Source organism: Centruroides sculpturatus, unplaced genomic scaffold, assembly GCF_000671375.1.
Source record: "Centruroides sculpturatus isolate CEXI.00-Female unplaced genomic scaffold, Cexi_2.0 scaffold379, whole genome shotgun sequence".
Taxonomy (NCBI): domain Eukaryota; kingdom Metazoa; phylum Arthropoda; class Arachnida; order Scorpiones; family Buthidae; genus Centruroides; species Centruroides sculpturatus.
Genome location: NW_019384620.1, coordinates 1 through 24224, shown reverse-complemented (window position 1 = coordinate 24224; position 24224 = coordinate 1). Strand labels below are relative to the sequence as shown.

Here is a 24224-nt window from a genome sequence, read left to right as displayed (position 1 = left end):
GAACAGTTGCAAAGATTACTTCAATATTGCTGCATGCCTGATAGCATTGTAAGAATTATTATCTTATATAAGTTATAGAACATCAAAAACTAAGAATCATCAAAACTGTCAGTGGGAGACTGGTGATGTTCCTTGCTAACAAGAGGTTTGACATTTCTAAACAAATTTAACTTATCGAGTTAACTGCATATGTGTATACACCACTTAATGTAATTAATTTAATGTGTAAAAATACAGAATATTAAAAATTATTGAAAGATATTCAATTAGCATACTACCATATAAAAATATACTATAAAAATACCATAACTATATTAAAATTTTAGTTACATACGTGGACAGCATTTAAATAGCTCGTGACTTGCTCTGCTTTCACATATAGAATCTATGACACTTTTATCAAACTGGTCACACATAGTATTGTATAAACTAGTATTATGAATGTTACTAATTGCCCAACCAGCAGCAAAAACGGGTGACAACTGTAAGATTGCTAATGTTAGATCCATATCTTCTTTATCCATAACATTTGATTTATTCAAAGAAAAAACAATTACTCCTGCAATCAGGCCTTTAAAAATAATAATAATATGTTTAGAATCATTAAAGTTTTTAAATTCACAAGATATAAAATTTATTATAAATATTTTTTATATCTAAAGCTGGATTATTCACGAGTATTAATAATTAGAATAATTATGGTTTGGTTTGATGAATATGGCAACACAATGCCTCATGGGAGGACTTTCTGAGAGAAACTGTCTCCTATTTACATTAGACGCATGAAGAAAATTCACAAAACTTCACATGGCCTGCTCATTCATGAGGCACGAATCCACAACCAGTGTTTGGTGGTTTTATCCATTCAGAAACTGTTGGGCAATATACTCTGACTAATCCAAGTTTAGATCTTTGGATAATTGATTATTAAGTTATAATTTATATTCCTATATTATCAGAAGAATTAAATAAATAAAAATATCCTTAAACTGAAGAATCTGAATTAAGATAAAAATGATAAATTGTAATTTTTTATTTCAAGATTAATGATTATTTTTTTTTAATTAAAACAAAAACTTTTTAAAATTAATAAATTTTTTGCATTAAATATACAATTAATATGTAAATAATTAAAAATCAAATAAAGCTTTGTGCATTTATTTATTATTGGACTACATTTTGGCTAATTATACATACAGATGCTACATAATTTTGGCTAAAAGTTGGCCCTTTATCCAAAATTGGGCTGTGTTAATTAATTTATAATATTCTGGAAGAAAGCTCAACCCAGAGTAGGACTTGAACTTATAAAAACAATTTATGCTTCTGACACAATATAGTGCTATAAATTAAGACACTTGGCGGATTTTCTCATCTTTATTTAGTTGATACAACGTATCTATATAAAACTATACATAAGTTTTATAGTATCTATAAAACTATATTTAATTAAGGCATACCTTGAGTACGGCTGTTATTAAGGTTGTACTGTACAAAATTGATTATACCTTTTTGTACAGTACAACCTTAATAACAGCCGTACTCAAGGTATGCCTTAATTAAATATAGTTTTATAGATACTATAAAACTTATGTATAGTTTTATATAGATACGTTGTATACTCTCCTAATATTATAGTAGGCTACAAGAAAAAATACTGTGAATAAGCTGATGTTGCTGAAAAAATATCGAAAGTAAACTGCTACTTTAATTTATAAAACCTGTATGGATAGGTATGTTTTATTTTTTAAAAATTTTACAAAACTTTTGTATTCCTTTTTATGTGTATGTTATATCCTTTTTAAATGTTTTAGTTGACTGAAGAGGGGCTTAAGAGCTCGAAACGTGTAATTTTTTCCACACGTATCAACTAAATAAAGATGAGAAAATCCGCCAAGTGTCTTAATTTATAGCACTATATTGTGTCAGAAGCATAAACAAATAGCAAAGCACGGTTTCATATCATCATTATAAAAACAATGTTGCCAGATTGGCTTGTTTGATGCCAAATTTGCAAAATTTGGCTTTTTTCAGTTTGATTGGCATAAAAAAAATTTGATTTAATTGGTGTTCTTTTAGTCATATTTCTACTTTCCTTTTTGTTTCTCCTACGTAGTTTTTCACAGGTGCATGGTATTGAGTAGACTACATTTGTTGTGCTATATGTACCTTCTATCTTATTGCTCAGTTCAGGCTTGATTTTTAATTTGTAATAAGTAATTTAAACAAGATGTATACCAGTTAACACCACCTTACAAGATATCCTGGAAGTAATGGTATATTATAACCTATTATAATATAAAACAATTTGTATGAGAAATTCATGTTTATGTTTTATTATGTAGCCGACAGAAAAGGGGCTTATGCCCGAATAGTGTCTTGGCCCACAGGATATTGCTGAATAATGATTGATGTCAGAAATGCCCAGTGTCTGACTATGCACAGTAAAAACAGATAAAAGGTTAGACATGGTTTCAGAATACACAATTGCTATAAGGTTATTTTCTTGCTACTATTAATAATGAAATTTTAAGTAATTTGGTATTAGAGGTAGACATTAGGTGCCATAGAGATGACAGAGTCCATATGGTTGTAGGGATATCTGAAAGATTGTGTCTATAGAAGAGGCATACAAACTCTGCCCGAATTGAAAGCAAGCATAACATGCCATATTGCTGCAATTTCTCAAGAAACCTATCGGGCTACTGTTGAACACACTGTAAGGCACTTTGAACATGTGATTGACACAAATGGATTGCACATTGAACAAATGTCATGAATAAAAACCTTTTGCGTGTTTCCATTTTGTGTTTCTTGTTTTTCATGTAACATTTTTTTTGCCTAGTGGTAGAAATTTGAACTAATTATTGTTTTTTGCATTTTCCTTTTTTCCCATGGTTCCCATATGATGTATATACCAAGTTTCATCAAAATACGTCAACAAGAACTGACTCTAGACAGGCAACTTTAATTAGAACCATCCTGTATATTAAATTGTATAAAATCTTGAATTTTTTACAGTGTATGTATGCTATTAAAAAATTAGTTTCTTATACATAATTGTAGAAATGATGATGCATCCAAAATTAAATGAATGTATGTTAAATGGCATGACAATGCCTGTTGTTGTCTGTGAAAATTGTATCTATTTATTAAATTTGAATAAATTTTAATTTGAGTTTATAATAATTGTTTTTTTTTCTACTTCATTATTTCAAGTGATTTAAGATAGTGTAATCAATTTTAATTAAATGGTTGGAAATATACATTAAAACTTCTTATAATTTATAATAAAAATTTACATTAAATGAAAATATTTTGAAAAATTATTACAATACCTGTTGTAATACCAACAATTGTGAATAAAGAGAAACCAGTTGAAGATTTATTTGGTATAAACGACATAAGATATATCAGAGGAAGAGATGCCCAACCGTATATTATGAGTACAAAAAACATTGCACCTGAAATAATGTATATATTTTATATAATTATGTGTTTATTGTATCAAATAGTAATTACATTTAAATTTAATACAATGAATAACATATCTAAACTAAAATATTGATTAAATTATTGCCTGACAAATTAAAAATATTTCTGAATTACAAAGGTTTCAACTTTTTAATAATGATTGTAAACATTTTAAAGTTCCTGAAAATATTCATGGCCAAAACATTCAAACTTCTTAAGTTTATACATATATATGTCTCATTAATCCGAAAAATCACAAGAATTCTGGTAGACTATCTTACAGCCTTTAGGTTAGGAACATCCTTTATTGAAGGTACAGGTTACAATGTAACCTGTATCTTTAATAAAGGATGTTTCTAACCTAAAGGCTGTAAGATAGTCTACCGGAGTTCTTGTAATTTTTCGGATTAAAGAGATATGGTAACTGTTTATTCGTTCATACATATATAACAGATATTCTTAAGTTTATCCTTACCTTCTCTATCTTACAGACCATGCTAACAAATAATAAACCTTAAATATTGTTTGATTAGCTTAAAAAAAAAAAAGCAGTCTAGCATTTTTAACTTCAAAACGATTATGTACCAATTAAAGACATTTGTCTTTTACTTTGCTTGATTAACAATTAGAAGTTATACTTTATTTTATAGAAGTTTGTATGTGTTGATCAAAAACTTCTGAAATAAAATATAAAAAGTGACAAAATTATACATACCTATAGCACATCCTTCCAAAGTACTGTTGATAGAACTGTAGATAAAGAATGGAATAAGTAATAAAAAGCTACAAAAAACGTGAATTAAAAAATCCCACAGTAAATGAATAAACCAAAATACAATTGCATTAATTCCACACATTCTCTGTAATAATTTACACTTGGTAACTCTTTCGTGAATTGGGAATAAGATAAAGCTTGAAGTTAAGAAGGTTAATGCCAAAGCTACAAAAACAATATAAATAAAATGACTTGCCACTTCCACTAGAGCTCGATGTGAAAAAGACAATGTACTAGGAAGTGGATGATTAGTAATTTGTATATCTGATTCATTGTTTTTACTAAGATATTTCAAAAGAGACGTTGTCATCAAATTTAATGATATTGCATCTAAATGATAAGGCACAGCATTAAACCAGGATATGATGGTGAGATTTCCATCTTCTTCAAAAATACTGGCTCCTACCAAGTCTGTTTCAATGTACCTTTTGAGGTTGTCACTTCTCTCTAACTGATATTCAGTAGTATCATTTGTATTAAAAATCATTGCATCTTCCTCTTTCAATTTATCTTTATAGTAATTTAGGAAAGGAGTTTCTTTTTCATTCATCATATTGTAAAATGCATTCGTTGAACTGTAAAGCTTTTTCAGATTTAAGTCTAGCGGTTTCACTTCAGTAGTTCTATTGAATTTATTAACTATCCACATTAGATTACTTATTACAAGTATGGGAATAATTAATTGAAAAATTAATATGACGTAATCACGTTTGGCATAATGGAATCTTTTCAAGAAAAGACCTTTCATTTGTTGTACTACTAACTGTGATCCAGTTGCTCTTGATGAGTTAGCAAGTTTTGAATCTAAAAAGAAATAATAAAGAACTAATTAAAAAAACATAAAAAATAAAGTGCCTTCTATATCAGATTAATATTATGTAAGATGAATATTTGATTTTGATTTAATTCATTCCATTATATAAGGAGATTCATAAAATTTTACCACACTTGTAGACAATTCCTGGGGACAATTTGAAAAAAAATTATCAATCAAATACTGTAACACATAACTGCAAACTTAGTTTGTATCTTGACCCAGCAAGCACTTTCTCAGCATATATAGCCATGTCAGGCTGTGTATGTTATTGTTGTGAATGTTGCTGCATTGATCAGGGATTGCTATAGTAAAATCAGAAACACAAATGCATGCAGTTCAGACATGCCAAAAGACTTTTTAAAGTGAAAGGCAAGATCTTTGAAAAATCTCCTCTAAACATTTGTGGTTTTATCAATAAATAACTTTCAAGCATTTGATCAGCATTTTTCATTGATTCCCTTTCATCCTCTTTCAAAACTACTACTCCATCTTAGTATATAGTCCATAATGTTAATTGTATAAATGCATTTATTATATTGACTAAATCTTAAGATTTTATTATTAATCATAATTTGTAAAAATATTTACCATTGTTATCATAGGAATTAATCAATATTTCTGTTTCACAATCATTTGCTGGCTCTTCCAAATTATTTTCACTCATCTTTCCAACTCTAAAATGTTAAAAATTTTTATATTAATAAAATAATTTGTATTTATAATAAGATATAGTGTANATTGTTTTAAAATGTATATAATTATTTTAGTAATCAAAATTCACTTTATAGCAATAAAAAGATAGTTTATAACTTTACAATTATTGAGTGATGTCTCTTAATGAAGGCTGACTAAGTGCTCATAAAAAATTACTCTGAAAACTTTGTATTTCATTCGACAACTACAAACAAATAATAATAACAACAATAAATGTTACATCGACAACATTAAAATTATTTTCTGTTTAAAACAAATTAAACAGAAAATAATTTTAATGTTGTTGTTATCCATTGACACAGGTTTGAAAGTCAATTGCTCAGCTTCTAAACAGTTTTCTGAGAGTTATTATATAGACATGGGGAAGTGTTTGCTTTTAAGATACAAATTCTAGTAGAAGTGTCTAATAATATCAATTAAATCATGGCTAGCACAGAAAATGAGTGGGAGAGAACTAAAGGTGAGGCATGTCATTTGTATTGGGATGAGTGTCTGGCATGTAAAGAATTTTACATGTTTTCTAAAGATACTTTTGATGACTTTAAATAAAAGAAAATGTGTTTGGAAGAGTTTCTAATTGCAAGTTAAAATCAGCAGATAATTAGTGCCATTGCATAATTTGCATCTGTTTCCAAATGTATTTTTACACATGAATTTATGATAATTGACATCATTTTAACATGAATTTTATTGAACTTTTTATAATAAAGCTTCTGTAATGATTGTTATTTTTGCAGCACAGTTGTTCTCTATTTGCTAATTGTAATTTTGAATTTTGCTTTGAAAGTTTTCATTTTATTGAATTTCTTAATTAGAATTGACAAATGGTAAAAGAACACTGTAGTGTAAAGAATAGCTTATGGTACTATTCTTAATAAAATTAATAATAATAGAATAAAAATGTTTAATTTTAAACTAAATCTTTAAAATAAGTTTTAAAATTATAATATAATTTTAGTTAATTTCAGTATTTATATTGTTCATATGCATAAATTATATTCAATGAATTAGTTTGGAAGGATTTTAACTCTAAAATATTTTTGAAGTGTAATATTATACTTTAATTAGAGTACATTTAACTTTTTAAAATAAAAATATAAATTCTAAAATCTTATAATTGTTATATTTAAAATACATAAAAGTTTATGTCTTAAATATTAATTTGAAGGTGAAGAAGATATGATGAATGGAATTCCATTGTGTGCTTCAAAAACAGCATTGATAATAAAGCTAAAAGGTGATATACATATTATGATTTCACCTTTAATGCTAGAAAGTTTAAAAAGGTTTGTGTTGTCTTAATTATACCTTTCTATGCTATATATTTTAGAGTTTTAAATTTTATAATTAAAAATAATCCTTAAGTTTTAGAATGTTTGTGTAAAATTATTTTATAGTTTTATTGATGTAATAACTCCAACATTGGCTGGACTTCATCCACTTACAATAATTAATCATCTACATGTTATGTGTTCTCATAATGTCCAACAGCAAAATCAATTAAAAAAAGAAAAAGTACTTCAATTAGCACAATTAAGAGCACAATTATTAGAAAAGTTTGGATGGAAAAAAGATATTAATGACAATGAAAAATGCCTAGGAAGTGCAGATAATATTATCTCTGGAAGCAACTATGAAGAAACGAGAGTAAATCATTTACGTTCTTTAATTCACATATCAAAGGTGAGATTTTTTATCCAATTTTATATACCTTATTTACTTGCACATAAGATGAGATTTTTATTTACTTTTTACTGTTTCAAAAACCTAGGGAGTCCTATATGAGCGAGCAAAGGATTCTTTGCGTTTTTGCAATAATTTTTCTGAACCGTGTATTAGCATTTTTACTGGATATTCACTCTTTGGTGTTTGAAAACAAAAGTATTTTATCTGGGTCATTTGAATTGTTCTTGTGTATTGTCATGAGTAAAGATGAATAGCAATAGGTAGAGCAAATCTTTTGAATTGAATTCCAAATTGAAATTTTAAAATCACACGAGAGCCTGATATATGTTTTAATCTATTCCCATGGAAAAACAGGCGATTATTCAAAAATCAGAATTTGGAGAAACTCATAAGTGTAATCAATGGAGAGTGGATTTGTCTGTTAAGAATGGGCAAAAAAAGTTCACTATTGTCCAGCTTTACATGAACAAATGATGATGTCTATTTTACAAGATTTTTCCTTAAAGTTTAAAATGACAGTAATTTTTGCAGGACAATGTGTGCATTTATGTGCATTTGATATTTTATTTATGATTAAAAGAAATAAAATTAGAATTGTATTAATAAATCTAATTTTCTTTATTTTGATCTTTAAAGTCACACCTCATCCTATATGCGAGATTGTCTTATGTGCAAGTAAAAGTAAATATAGTATCTAATACTTTCTGAGTCAGATTTTATTTGTATGCAATAACATGTATTAGTCAAACTTTTATCACTTAAATGAATTTTCTAGAAATATAGTTACAGTTTATAAAAAGTTTATTAATATAAGGTAATCTCAAAAGTTTATTGTAATTCAAATTTCAATAGACTTTTATATAATCATATTATTTTAATATTAAATGTTGTAAACCTATGACTAGTTGTTATTAATATCAAACTTAACTATTGTAAAACTTTACTAGATTGTTTAATTATCGTATGATATGGATATAAGTTCAATATTATTAATAAATTTAATATTTTAATTTTCTAAATTAAATGTTTTGGAATATAATTTAATTTTCTGCCTGATAAGAAAACTTGTTACCATTTACACTACTTACCTCTAAGATAATATCTTAGGTGTATTCATTTTTATTGATATAATAATAATAAACTTTATTATATTTATTTTGTACAAGAGGAACTTTAAATGTATGTACAAATTAGTTTAAGCTGTTTATAAACTTTTACAAAGAAATAAAAAATTTTACAAACTCCCATATAACTAATAACTGGAGACTCTAAATAGTTTACAATAATTCCATAACTGCCAAATATTTTCTACAGAAAAGCTCCAGAACTCTACAAGATACAAAAAAAATTTTTACCATTCTAACACAGGAATAACATCACAAAAGGTGCATGGTTTAGTAATATCTAAATTAATATATTTACAAAGAAGTAATAAATGGTATTTGTTATATTTTAGTTGTAAAATTAATGATTTAGCATGATAATTCGCTTCATGTAAGAGTCATGATGATGGAGACCAGGATAAAGACAAATCACAGTTTAACAAGGTACTAAACGTTAACCTTTCCTGCTGCAATTTTATAATAATATAAGTCTGTATAATATCTGCTGAACAACTCTGAACCAAATCAGTGAACTGAGCATCAAACACATGAAAAAGCCATCCAGAAATTTTTTAAAAGAAATAAGTCAAGTATAGTCTTTTCTTTTGGATATCTCTGCAAGTTGAAAATTGTAAACTTTTCATTGTAAGTTGTCCTCATGTAGTCTCAACAAATAAAGCCAGAAATTTAATAGTGATTAGTGTTTCAGTCAATGAGTGGCAATTACACCCATTGCTATAAAAATTAGTGCACCAAGAAGGAGTTGTTGTATTGCTGCAAAACCTAGCATGTAGATAAGACTCAAGCGGATATGGAAATGATTAGGTATAGCATGATGGCTTGTTGCGTAATGCCAGCAGAGGGCATTAAAGTGCATCCTCCTTGGTCTATGAAAAAAAGCACACACAGATCTTGTCTATAAGTTAGCTGTTACAGAGGAACGTTGTATCACTAGAGATGACTTTACATTGCAAACGAAGACCATATGAACAACTAATTGAGTTTGAGTTGAGAGGAGAAGGATCATTGGGTTGAGAGAAGCCAGATGGTCATCTTGCCAAACAGATTGCCACCTAGGTCAGGCATGGCCAACATACAGCCCGTGGGCTGGAATTGGCCCGTTTAATGGATTTATGTGGCCCGCGATTAATCTTTCAATATTAGCTACTCAAGTCAGAATAGATTGGTGAAAAATTCTGACGCTAAAAAAAAAAAACTCTCTGTCCAGTTAGAGTTAACCCTCTATTACAAATCTCTTAAGTAGTGTAGAATGTTGATAAAGCATGATAATGTGAAAAATGTATCTGTAATCTCTATGTACAATTTAGTCTCTACGGAGTGACACCACAATGAGATCTCTCACCACCTCAAAATCTTCCTAGGGCAGGCTCTGGTTCAGCCCGTGAAAAAGTTCTCTTTTCAATTTGGCCCGGGGACAAAAACTGTTGGCTGCTCCTGACCCAGATTGTTCTAACAACACTGAGGTGGTGTTGGGACCAGTGGAGGAGAGAGAGAACTTGGACACATGGTGCCAGACTCAGGACATCCTTGGCAGATCACTAGCTAAGAAGACTGCTTGGTCCTCCAACAATCATGCACACAGCCGACCATATTATTGTCTACCAACAATACAGGACCGTGTCTGTCCATACCATTTCAAGGCACCTGGGTGATGAACATTTGGTATTCAGAATGGAACCACTCCATTGGAGTGGTTCCATTTTTGCAGTTCCATTCTGTTGAGCTCCAACAAGATTGGGCCACAATAGAATGGAACTGGGTCATCTACAGCAATAAATCCAGATTCGGTTTGGGCACTGATGATGGCTGTGTTCATGTCTGGAGGCCTCATGGTGAACACCTCAATCATGTCTATGCTTTGGAGAAGCACACTGCCCGCACAGCTGGTGTGATGGTCTGCGATGCCATCACACAACTCTAATAGTGATCCAAGGGACCATGACAGCCCAGTAGTATGTTAGTGACATCCTGCAGCCACACATGTTGCCTCTCATGGCAGGGCTCCCAAGACCCATTTTCCAACAGGAGAATGCTCGACCACACACAGCAAGGGTGTCACAGGACTGCCTCCATCACATTGCCACACTTCCCTGGCCTGTCCAGTCCCCTGATTTGTCACCAATCGAACATGTCTGGGATCACCTGAGATGCCAAGTTAGACAGCCTAGGAATTTGGCCAAACTCTTCCTAGGACCGCTTGCAACAAATATGGACTGAGATACCACAGGACACTATACAGCATCTGTACACCTCCATGCCCACCTGTATCACATCATGTGTTCACACTAGAGGTGGCCCAACAGGGTACTAGAACCTCCTTTTATTTGTAGTTTGTCTGCAATAAATGATCCTTTTGCTTTCATTTTGTAATCACTTACTTATACTACTGTTACACTCACACATACAATTTTGTTTGATTCCAACAACTTCTTAGTGCACTAATTTTTATTTCAATGAGTGTATAACAATCCAAATACAAATGATAGATTGGCAATTCCAATGGAAGTATATCAGTAGAAAAGATAAAAGTTTCAATTGCAATTGTTTACAACTAAGGATAGTTAGAGAATTAGTTTGTTACATAAATTCATTTATTAGTTTGTCACGTTTAGATATGTTTTAGGGCTGCAATTTTCAAAAATTGTAGACCTATAAATTCCCACGGCATCCATTTGACTCGGTCCATCCTTCCTTAATAATCTTGAGAACAGAGTTAGATAGATAAAAGTTGAGACTGGATATAGAAAGCCTAGGAGCAGGATGCTCCAATTTACTATATAAGAATTTAAATACATGATTCCAGTTTGAACCAGAAATCATGTTATTTCAATTAAAAAATTTTCTTCTGAATAGAGTTAGATAGATGATTGGCATCACTCCATGTTAACAGCAGAAGTATGATGTACAGGGGCAAGACATTACTAAAATTGAGAGCAGTGAGAGGAAGAATTGCAGCCAGGCATTGTGACGATGTTACAATAAATAACTGCTCATTAAAATATATGTTTTGTTAAAATATTTTTAAAAAATTGTCATAGCATTAAATTCTAATCAATTATATTCAGTTTCTCAATAAGATACATCATCAATTTCATTAAACATGTTTAAAAGATTCATGGTTGAAGATGTTCATTATTATGATAATATAAATTGCCTACTTCTGTATGATTTAAACATCAATAATTTGATCATTGAGTATTTTATATTTACAGTAGTCTTTTGTGTTTGTTGTTTTTCCATGCTGTAACTAACAAGGGATCTGTGGGGGGCAGGAGGGTTATTCTTTTGCTTTACTTCTTTCCTGTTTTTGAATAACCTATTTTATAAAGTAAAGACATTTTGTAAAAAGTAAATTTATTCTAATAATTGTTCACTAAAGTAACTACAATATGTATGCAATGAGATGACTCTTCTGGTTTTCCATAAAGCCATGTATGCAGGTTTTATGCTGTTTAAAAGATTCCGCATTTTACAATTATTGCTTGTTTTTACATGTATTTATTATTCACACTCTCTCATGAAGATAGTAAAAATAAATTTAAATAAATTATCTGATTAAGTGAATCCTGATTTTGGTGAATCAACTGGTTAGTTAAGACCATTTATCCTTATATATGAAAGAATGCTACCATTTTACATTGCTGTAATTATATTAATTATTATCCAAGAAGTATGCAACCTACACCAATTGATAGAGTAATTTTGCAAGTTTCATCTCCTATCTGCATTCAAATTTCTTGTTGTACACTATCTTTAGGAATTGACATAAATAAAAATGGCGACTTACCATAGAAAAGGCATTTTGTGATCTGTTCTGCAGTTCACAAAATTAGAATCACTCATCATTGTGTAACACAAGTAATCTATAGGAGCTGTAGAATTGTGGCTGCTTTGGGAAGAGTGACAACAGATATGCTGTAGCAACCATAGGAAGAATTTGAATATCAATTGGATGTGTGCCATGACACAAGGTGCACATATTGAGAGATTGTAATAGAAAAATGTGAAACTTGGACAATTTTTTAATATACATTACAATGTTCTCAGATAATAATTAACATAATTACAATAATTTAAAATGATAAAATTCTTTTTAGAAGACTCTATACTGCTTTTCTCTGAAACAAGTTCTGTGTGCTCCCTGGATAGCTAATTATTATGTAACATTGATGTTCTACATTAATATATAAATCAGCTAATATTCTTAATGTTTCAATAGCATGGATTTCTGTAATTATCTCTCTAATGAAGTCTCTAATGTTAAATGTGTTTAATGTTTATGATCTCTATTTATATTTGTAAGATCTGGCCTGATATTCTCAGTGCACATGTTCACTTGCATGAGCCATATAACATTTTATTTAGCAAAATGATACGTTCTGTAATATATTGAGAAGGTAATGTACAAACAGAATAATATTTAATTTCTATCAAATTCATTTATTCTAAGAGAAATAAATATCTTAAAATTATTTTTAAAAAATTAAATTACTTTAGAAATACATCTTCCATAGTTGTGACACTAATTCCACAAGAAACGATTCCTAGTTCAGAATATGAATTTTCCATAGATTCAAATAGCGTACCAAAAGACTGTGATACTGAAGAAAGTGAATATACCAGTTGTTGATTTATATTGCTAACTATTTTAGCTTCTGGTATAAGTCTGTTAATTCTCCGTGTTATTTCATCAACCTTACAGCCATCACCTTTTGCAATATGAAGATGATAACCAGTACCTTTTGAAAATATAATCACAGTTAATTTGCCAATTTATATTGTAAAATACATAGCTGTAAACTTATATTTTAAAACTACAATACCAAATTTTCCTTTCAAAAATATAGAAGATCCACAACATTTGACAGATCCCTCTGCCATGATTGCTATACGATCGCCGAGCGCATCAGCTTCTTCCATGTAATGAGTAGTCAAAAGTACAGTTCGATCTCCACGCAATTCTAGTAATGCATCCCAAATTACGCGTCTTGCTTCTGGATCCATCCCCGAAGTTGGTTCATCTAATATTAAAATCTTAAAATAATAAAATAAATGTCGTCATTACTACACTATAGATTGAGTTACACAGATGATATATAATGTGAACTTATATAATAGCAATAAAGAATGGAACAATGCTCCTAACAATTAATCACTCTGTACCATTTAGCATGAATTTTAGTTAAAAGTATTTGTGGTTGGAGTGTAACACTCAACCACAAATTCTTTTAACTAAAACTCACATTCAATGAATTTATCTAATTTCTAAATTTAAAAAATAGTAATAATAATATATGGCTAATATAAATTTAAAAAAGTATTTGAAACTATTATAAAGAAATTTGTTCATTGTAGAGATATAAATACTGAAATATTGTTATATTTTGAACATTAAATACATCTTAAATAAAATCTAAAAAATTATTACATTCATTATTAAATTCATTATTCCTGTTCCTTACAAACTTAAATTAATATTAATAGTTAAGTAATTTATTTTATTTATATATAATAGGAGTATTATGATACAAATAAGAAATCACATGAATAAATACGTTCAGAAAAAAAATGTTTTTTTCCTGAAAGTATTCTTTTATATAAAGCATTAAAATTTTAACTTCTATGATTATTAATGGTTAATTTATAATATAAAAATCAAATGAGTAGGTAGCTGTCATCAAAAATGTTAACATACTTTTGAACCCCCGATGATTGCGATTCCTAATGACAATTTACGTTTCATTCCTCCCGACAGATCTTTCGACAAAGCATTTTGCTTGTCTGAAAGTTGAAGAAGAGCTAATATTTTTGCTATTTCTTTTTCCATTTCTGACCAAGGTAGATTCTTAAGCTGAAATTAACAAAATATATCTAAATTAATTTGATGTAATTAATGATTAAAAATAGTGAACATTAGTTTCATCAATGACTGATTTTATCTAAAATAACAAACAGAAATATAATATTTTTTAATATAAAATAACATTTAAAAATTTGTATAATTGTAGAACTAAAAATAATATAATTTTGCACATTGTTAGAAACATTTTAAGAAATTTTATTCAAATTTTATAAGTTTACTCTTATGTAAATGTGATTATGCTTGTATGGTGGCAGTTCCACCATAGAGAAGTGGCCGTAAAGAAAATTAAAAACTTCAGATTTCGATAGTAGTCTAAAGAGAAGATACGTTGGAGTTATGTCTACTTTGTCATTTTAAGCAACTTTATCAAAATGGTAGACTTACAATTTTACAATTTTACACAATTAAAAAAATGCCTGTTTTACAATTTTTAATTATTTACTATTTAATTACTTTTTATATTTAAATAAAACCAAAATTCAGTCATTTACAAACACTGCACAAATTTTCAGTACAGATATAGCAATGGAATTTGGCATTGAAAAATGTGCTATAATAGCAATAAGTCAAGATAAAATCATCAACAATAAGGAAATTGTGATTCAAAATGGCTAAACCACCAGGAGCTTACATAAAGAGGTCTATAATTACCTGGAATTTTTACAACTGGATAACACCAGGCATGTACAAGTCAATAATGTGATTAGCAAAGAATATATTCAAGAAGTGAGAAAAATACTTAGGACAAAATTGAATAGTGCAAATACCATTAAAACCATCAATACACTGCTGGAATTATGGAAACAAGCTAATCTGCATAACCTAGACTTTAAAATAACAAAACTCATGACTATTCAAATATGCATCACATTTCTGGAATGATATCAATAGATCATACCTCGCAGAACTGGAAGTCAAACAAACTGTTGAAGAAGAAATTTTAAAAATGTCTAAATTATAAATTAATTATTTATAATTATTAAATTTAATATGAGATGGCAGCATAACTGCCTACCTCTAGTCAAATTAATTAATTTCCAATATTTAATTATAGCCTTTGCATAACCCAAGAATTTGGTATATCGTTTGGTGTGTTTATCAGACATATTATCTGTAATTTTTTTTTCCTGCAAATCAAATTCGCATTCCAGTGTGGTTCATTCCACACTAGAAGAAATGATGATGATTCATGCTCCTTAACAATGTATATTGTACAATTTTCTTTGAATAAACATTATATGTAAAATATTTGAGTATCTTTTTCAGCATGGAACGCATTATCATATTTTACATTAATTTATATGGAAAAAAATTGTTTCGCATAACAAGCGTTTTGCATTACAAGGAACAAATTATGCTCGTTAAGCAAGGTTCCACTGTACTTGGATGCAGTGCTCTTTAAGTAACATTGCATTTTCTGTTTTTTTAATTGGCACCGAGTATGATTGTATGTGAACATCAAATCCAATGTCAATTAACTTAGTTTACTAAACTAAGCTAAAACTAAAACTGATATGCAGGAATGCAACTAAAATAGAATTTTCAAACTGTCCACCATGCTCTCTGTTACTTACATATCTTGCTATTTTTCTCTGCCTGATTATTTTGTTTGGATTGTTTGACCTAACTATTTCTGTCAGAGAAAAATAGCAAGATATGTAAGCAACAGAGAGCATGCTTACATATCTTTGTAAGCATGTGGAAAGTATCTTTGTAAGCAAAGGAAAGTTTGGAAGCAGTGGAATGATTTGAAACTCAAATGAAGACAATTATGTCAGAGTTGATTTTTGATTTTGTTATTAAAACAGCATAAGTGTTGATTCAGAAGAACCTAACATGGCAAGTGAAAAGGTTTTCAATTTCAATACCGCAGAGGACAAAGATATATAACTTACTTTACATGCAATAAATACTGAACATTTCTATTGACAACTTGAAAAAAATATAAATTTGTCTCAAATATTAAATAAGTTTAATTATATGAAACTAATTTAGTTTCTATTGAAGAATCTATATGAAAATAATGCATCAATATTTAATGTAATCACAATTGGTTTGCATTCTATTGAATAAAAACTGAAATAAATTCTTCTTCAACAGGTATTTTGTAATTTAAAAAATACTTTACCAATTTAAATTATTTAAAATTTTTTAAATTTTGCATTATGCTTTAATAGTAATTAAAATATTTTAATATTTTATGGAATACTTACACCACCAAAAAATTTTAAATGTTCTTTTACAGTAAGATTATCATAAAGAACATTATGTTGAGGACAAAGTCCAAGAGACTTTCGAGCACTAGTCGTTTCAGTTAAGATATTATAGCCATTGACTATAACTGTTCCTGAAGTGGGAGGAAACATTCCTGAAAATGAAAACATTTAAATTTTTTTTCTTGTGTAATTGTCTGTAGTATTGTTGTCATATAAATTAATTAAAATTGTACTGTAATCATGTTACTGAATATTTATGTAGTATTAAAACACAATTTATTGTTTAAAAATACAAATAGTTTGATGTTATGAGTGAACTTACCAACCATTTTAGTCAACTTAAAGTTTAAAAAGAAAAAGTAAATGTGAGGTTAGCCAATTAGGTGGAAAGTGTCACGACAATCCAGCAGTCAAAACAGTCATGTGGGCGTGGACTCACGGAGACAGGTTTACCATTTAAAACCATTTAATAGATATATAAATTTTCTTACAACTATTCTTATAATGAGGCATAATGCCTATCCAAAGGAGGGAAACAAGTCTGTTCAAAAAGTCCAAATGTTCTGATGATCATTTCGTTTCTTCCGGCGAAGGTGATGTGGAGAGCGACGACCCTGGAGCGCACAGCATGACTTGCAGAGATGACTTCTGATGACTAGGTGTACCTGGGTGAATCTCAACGGGACGGGATAACAAAAATGAATCTTGGGACGTCGAACAAGCCTTTGTTGTTCAAGAACAGGAGCACTATGAACCAAGAACTTCCTATCCTTTAAACGCATAGTTTTATAAGTTTTTCCTTTAAAGCTGCCTTTTCATTGGTCCCGACTTGTCACTTGGTGACAGTTCAAAACCGATTGGAGGGCATGGGAGAGGTCAGTTTCGCAACTAAATACGATTCCTCTCCAGCCGTGTTTCCCTCAACTTTAGTCTTTTCTATTGTTTAAATAATTTACAAAAAAAAAACCTTCTTTGTTTAATCAAGATCTTTAATTTCTCCCTTTCGAGTTGTAAAAGATTTTAATTTCTCGATTGATAGTCTCCATTCGGACCTCTACATTGACTTCCTTCCGGGTCCTCACATAAATATATTTGACCAATGTAAAAGGAAGGTCAAGAGACAGCTTGATGTAAAATATGATGGTTTCGATTTTGTGGTATATTAGACTTAAAAAAGAAGACAAAGAATAAACCAAAATGAAAACACCATAAAGAACAAAATATCAGACAACAGTGTATGTGAGGTAGAATTAACTTTTAAATTTGGTTACAGTGTTTGGTAATTTAATATCAATTTTTATGATTGTCTTTTGTAATTATTTTTCTAATGTGGTACATAATTGCTTATATAGTGATATAAATGTTGGTCTATCTGTATATTGTATTCTCATTTATTAGATTCTTTTATATATATTTTAATTATAATATCATTGTCCAAATGTATATGTAACCTGGCTGAAGAGGGCTGTTATTAAAAAAGCCAAAATGCCATCTAGGATATCATGCATTAATGAATACAAATCGAAAAGGTGTGTGATGAGTCTGGAATTATAAAAATGAGTCCAATGGACTTGTAGTTATTTACTCCTAATTAATATTTTTATAATTCATATAAAAAATATTTTGAATTAAATAAATATGTTCAATAAATAAGAACTTTTATAATTTGCATAAAATAATGACTTGTCTGAAATACCTGTAAGAATACTCATTGTAGTTGTTTTTCCAGCACCATTATGTCCTAATAATACAGTGATTTGGCCCGGATATAAATTTAAAGTGACATCATTTACTGCAAACTTGTCAACATTTCCAACTTTAAATTTCTGAAATTATAAACAAATAATTATATTTATGATTTTATTATTTAAATGTCTACTAAGACAGATCGTACTACTAGGACTTATTATGCCGGTGTCCAAGTCCTGCAAAATGAGGAAACATATCCAGAGAAAAAAGAAAACTTTATTGTTGGCCTGATTTACCTGTACACAATTAACACACTTTGTATTTTGGACCATTTGGTCCCTCATCAGTGGGTTTACCACTACCATGTGCTAAAAATGAGATTTAAAAAGGGGTTACAATAATGCTACAATAATTTACTGTACAATAATACTATTAAAATGACTTACATTATTTTGGTCTCTAATAACTTTGAAATATGAAAATAACAACATAAAAATCCATATTGAAAGTCATTTCAATAGTATTATTGTACGGTAAATTATTGTAACATTATTGTAACCCCTTTTTAAATCTCGTTTTTAGCACACGGTGGTGGTAAATCTGCTTATGAGGGACTAAATGGTCCAAAACACAGTGTGTTAATTATGTACAAGTAAATCAGGCCAACAATAAAGTTTTTTTTTCCTCTGGATAAGTTTCCTCATTTTGCAGGACTTTGACACTAGTATAATAAGTCCTAGTAGACATTTAAATAATAAAATTGTATAATAAGGACACAAAAGCTTAGGAATAAATTATATTTATGGTAACAAACACTTCAAAATGAGTTATGAGCTATTATAAAGTCCAAAAATATATATTTTTTACAAATGAATTGTTTTTCTTTATTAAAATGATATTTTTGGCTATTTTAGATAACTAACCCCAGATTAACAACAGAAAAATAAGGCATTCTAACATTACATTAAAAATTTTTGTTTTATATAAATACTATAAAATTGCAAGAAAATATACAATACACTAAATTATAGTACACTATAATATATAGGAAAGTTATTAAACAACAGAAGTTTTAATCTAAAATTTGTGAAGACGTGCAGTGTGGAAAATCTTATTGCGGGAAACAAAATAACTTTTTAGCAATATGTACAGTATATACTTATGTACATGTACTGTACATACAGTGTCTCAAAACTGTTATCACACACAAAGGTAAAACAAACAATATCAAGCACAAAATGTAAGACAGCTATCATTTACACTCATGTTAAATGGGCACCTTCAGACTAACTGACCACTGCAGCTGTTAAATCAACAGAGATTGCCATACATGTATTAAGAGGGTGATGTAAGAGAAAGGGAGGAGGAGATTGGTGTAAGATTACAGTTTCGACTTCCAAGCCAGAGGAAGGATTCTATATCTTAAACGTTTATAGTGGCTTTTTTTCTGGTGACATTTTATATCTCTAACTGCTCTATATACCCAAGCTGTTTCTTGTGTATGGTACTATATATGAGGCACACATGGTCAAACTGTACATTAATATTGAGATTTGAAGCAAAGGTGGCCAATGTGGCATTGGTCAACCCTTTCATGATAGAATTCCAACGTTCTTTGAGGCGAGTGTTTAAAGGGTGCAATGTAGCACCTATGTGTTCCAAGTTGCAGTTGGTTCTGTGATCTGTAATGCGGATAGTGTATATGCCAAATTGAAGGTACATATCTGTAAAATCTTTACAAGCTGTCACCTTACACCCTCTCTCCTTCCTTTTCTCTTTCTTACATCACCCCTCTTAGCATTTGTACAGCAATATTTGTTGTTTTAACAGCTGTAGTGATCTGTTAGCCTGAAGATGTCCATTTATCACATGCTAAAAATGTTAGCTGTCTTACATTTTTGTGATGGATATTGGTTTGTTTTGCTTATTTATTAAGTGTAACCAGTTTTGTGTGGTTATTATTATGATACAGTTGGGTTAAATCATTTAAAAGAATCAAATTATAAAATAAAAATGTTATTAAAAAAATGCTATTTATATTAAGAAAACTATTTTTCTGAAATGTCATAGTTCTCTAATAATAATGTATATCATAACTGAAATATGCAGGCAGATACTTTATAGAAAGTATGCAAAACAACATAGTCAATTTTTTACTAAGTGCACTCCAGTAATTAATAAGTTCTAATAAATTAATACAACCTTTATTAGATGAGATATTGCTACTGATGGTGTGGAAGTTATTGGTTCTTCTTCAAAGTAAGATGAAGGACAAGTCTTTATAATGGGAAAATCTGCTTCCTCGTGATAATTTGACCAATAAGATTTCTGTAAGGAAAAACAAAATTGACTATCCTAAGAATAAATTAAATATTTAATAATATCAAAGTAATAAAAATTAGTTAGAAATCTTTTAATTTTAAATTACTAAATAAAAAATGTAAAAGTCATGACATTTTAGATCTTAAGTCAAATATTAAGTCAAAATGTCTAAATATATAAAATTACTTGTCCTGACTGACTGACCCATCATCGCCCATAGCAAACCGATGAACCTATACAGGTGAAATTTTGTACACAGTTAAGATATGTCATGAAAATGCACACTAAGAAGGGATTTTTCGAAATTCCCCCACAGGGGGAGAGGGAGAGGATTAAGGCTTAACCTGAAGAACGGCTTCTACTGTACTATTTTAAATGCAATTTTTTGTTTTCAACAACGTTTAGTCTTCATTGAGTACAGTTGTCCCTTGATAATCCGACAGGTATGGGACCAAAGGTGTGTCAGATTACCAAAAGTGTCCGGATTACCGAAAATAATTACATATTTCGCATTGTTTTGCTAGCAGTAACTTACAATATTCTCTACTCCAACTGTTCGAACAGAACTGCTCACATAAAACACACAAAAGTTTCCGGATTACCGAAAATAATTACATATTTCGCATTGTTTTGCTAGCAGTAACTTACAATATTCTCTACTCCAACTGTTCGAACAGAACTGCTCATATAAAACACACGAAATGTGTGTCATCGTGTAAAAATTGGATGGGGAGATTCACATCACAACATGCTTCTGTGCAAGCAGACACGTAATGGGGACGAGTAAGAATTGGATGGAGAGATTCACATCGCAACATGCTTCTGTGCAAGCAGACACGTAATGGGGACGGGTACCTTGACGGGAGGTGCGTCGGACTACTGAGCATGTCAGATTAAAAAACGTCGGACTATAGAGGGACAACTGTACTTAGGTATATTAAATTGATAACATTTCAGACATTGTTATAAATATTTTTATACATTTCAATTTTTTAACCAAATGTTCAAAGTGTTTTAAATTCAAATTTGTTATTGCATATTGGTTCAATTATAGAATGATTGTAAACGTTCCAGAAAATTGATCAAATTGAAAATAGTTTGTTTGATTCTCAGCAATTCTAATCATTCTCAGTGGTAGGTGTTATATAACAATTACTATGGTTGTTGAAATACTAAATATAAATGGGGTTTGCTTGCAAAACCCCCGCAGGCAAAGTCGCAGGTAACAGCTAGTATAGTATATGAGAACCCCAATTTCAGGAATAAGTATTATCTTTTCATGAGTATAACCTGAAGAAAATTGTTAAAACAAAACTAAAACTTGCATAATCCACCCGATAATATACCCTACACCTAGGCAGCAATGTAATTACAATTAAAAATCATTACAATTTGTAATTACAATTAAAAAACAGTGCATAACCCACAACTTTTTCAAATTATCTTTTAAACATAGAAAACCTGTGGGTTATAAAAACAAAAATATGGTAATTTATTGCATTTAAAATTTTTAAGCACTTGTGCCTCAGAGCATATGGATTAAGCTTAAAATTTTACAAACTTATCTCTTTAGCAGAAATGAATATTCCTAGTGCTTTAATGCATCTGTATTCACAGGTAATCAGAAACCAACTAACATAGTCATAAATTACATTATTTAAAAACAGAGAATATAAAATACAGTATTAAAAACAGCAAGGATATGAAGTATTAAAAAATTTACTATGTGAATGAATTATAAAAAAAAAGAAAACAAATAAATATAAATTAATTGCATAATTTGTAATTACTCTATGATTAAAACATAGTTCAACAAATTAACAAGTTTCAGGATTTTATTTAAAGAAAAATTAATATATCATTTTAAAACTCATTATAAAAGATTAATATAAAAATTCATGCTTAGAAGTTAAATTAATAATACTACTTAATTTAAAGAGAAAAAAAAAATTGTCAATAATAAAGTTCATCTCGAGATGAGTAGAAGTAATTTTTTGATGGAGACTCTCACTGATAAGAAAATAAAAGTTTAACAAATGCTAATGAATGTCATTTATCCCATTTTTCTCTCTAGTTCATATTAAAGATTTAATAGTATCCAATCTCCATCTTATTCAAGGCTATTAAACCTTTACTATTCATCATTCTTTCAAACATTTTAATGTAACTTATTTAAAACAGTTTTTTTTTAATAAGTTTAATTCAATGCCTATTGGTTTTTCCTTATTTTGTTTCAAAAACAAATTTTGACTTTCTCTTTCATCTTAATTTGTCTTTACCAACCGCAATTTATCAACCTGATACAAGAATATTTGCTCTTTCCAGTTCATTTTTCTTCATTGGTTACAATCAACTTTCAGAACCACTTTATCACTTTCTACACTTGATCCTTATTTAAAACTTGTTGCAATTCTTTGTTTTTCATTCATTCCTTAATAGATATATCAACTAATGTCATTTGACATTCAAATAATCCAAAGGTATGAATGTATATGAGATGATATGAATGGACTTGTCAATGGAATATTTGAAATCAGTTAACTTGCAGACTTATTGCAATAATTTAATTTTAAATGTTATAAATTTCAGAAATGTTTTCAATGGCTTGATCAACTTTATACAATTAAATCTACATACAAACATTCTAAAACTTGGAAAATACCTATCAGTTATCTAAATAAATAAGGATTAAAATTATAATGATGAACAAATGAAACTAATGCTTTAAGTATTTATGAACGGAGAACTAATTCAGATACAATATCGCTGTTAGAATATTTATCAATTTTATTGAATCATAATCAATAAAATAAAATTCAATTAATTACCAGTAATTATATTAGAATTATGCTGCTGAAAATTTATTCTAACTTTAAACAGCATAATTCTAGTTTACAATCCTTTACTAGGATTGCTTATATTGCAAAATAGTAAAAATTTGATTTGCCAATAGTAATACCTCGACTTACACGAACCCGGAGTTACACGATTTTCAAATCTCGTCGATTCGTCTTTTGTTTGAGTGCCACACAACTCTTGATTACTCGCCCCCCCCACACTATTGTTCAGTTTACATGTTCGGACGTGTCGCGCGGAATTGACACATAGCTACAATTTATTTTGTGTTATTTATTTCTGTGTTTGTTATATCTACGAGACTTCAGAGACTCTATGTGGTGATTTCTTGTAACCGTGAATGAATCAAAAGACGAAATAAGATTAACAAGAACATTTATTAGCTTACATACATCCGACACAAATTACAAAATTATACCCCGACTTACCCGGTAATCGCTTGGTCCCACCTATCATGTAAGTTCGGGGTATTACTGTATGTGTTATGATTGTATTGATGTTACAATTGTGTATCCTTACCCAAGATAATAATGTTAATATGATTACAAAATTTAAACTTTTATTTTTAAATATGTTTAAAAGCTTTCTATATAAGTTAAATACATCAAATATTTTCAATGACATAATCACGGTTGCTTGATATCAAATTATTACACTAGAAAGCATGTTGTGCCTATCTTTCTAATAA

At 29.3% G+C, this 24224-nt stretch overlaps 1 protein-coding gene and 1 long non-coding RNA gene across 2 annotated transcripts in view; one reads left to right on the top strand and one right to left on the bottom strand.

The window, feature by feature from the left end:
• Positions 1–20695, bottom strand: part of LOC111625441 (ATP-binding cassette sub-family A member 3-like) — a 36148-nt gene extending 15453 nt beyond the window's left edge. The window contains exons 1-10 of the mRNA XM_023368586.1: positions 20561–20695; positions 18366–18495; positions 16667–16821; positions 14286–14441; positions 13414–13624; positions 13083–13329; positions 5655–5740; positions 4190–5053; positions 3339–3464; positions 335–571 (exon numbers count right to left, since the gene is read on the bottom strand). Coding sequence (XP_023224354.1) covers positions 335–571; positions 3339–3464; positions 4190–5053; positions 5655–5740; positions 13083–13329; positions 13414–13624; positions 14286–14441; positions 16667–16821; positions 18366–18381 — 2098 coding nt within the window. The 5' untranslated portion in view covers positions 18382–18495; positions 20561–20695. The remainder of the gene's footprint in view (positions 1–334; positions 572–3338; positions 3465–4189; positions 5054–5654; positions 5741–13082; positions 13330–13413; positions 13625–14285; positions 14442–16666; positions 16822–18365; positions 18496–20560) is intronic.
• On the top strand, positions 6942–7315 carry LOC111625442. Its single transcript, XR_002756729.1, has 2 exons — positions 6942–7066; positions 7178–7315. It is a non-coding gene; the product is annotated as an uncharacterized LOC111625442 (long non-coding RNA).
• Positions 20696–24224: the final 3529 nt, after the last annotated feature.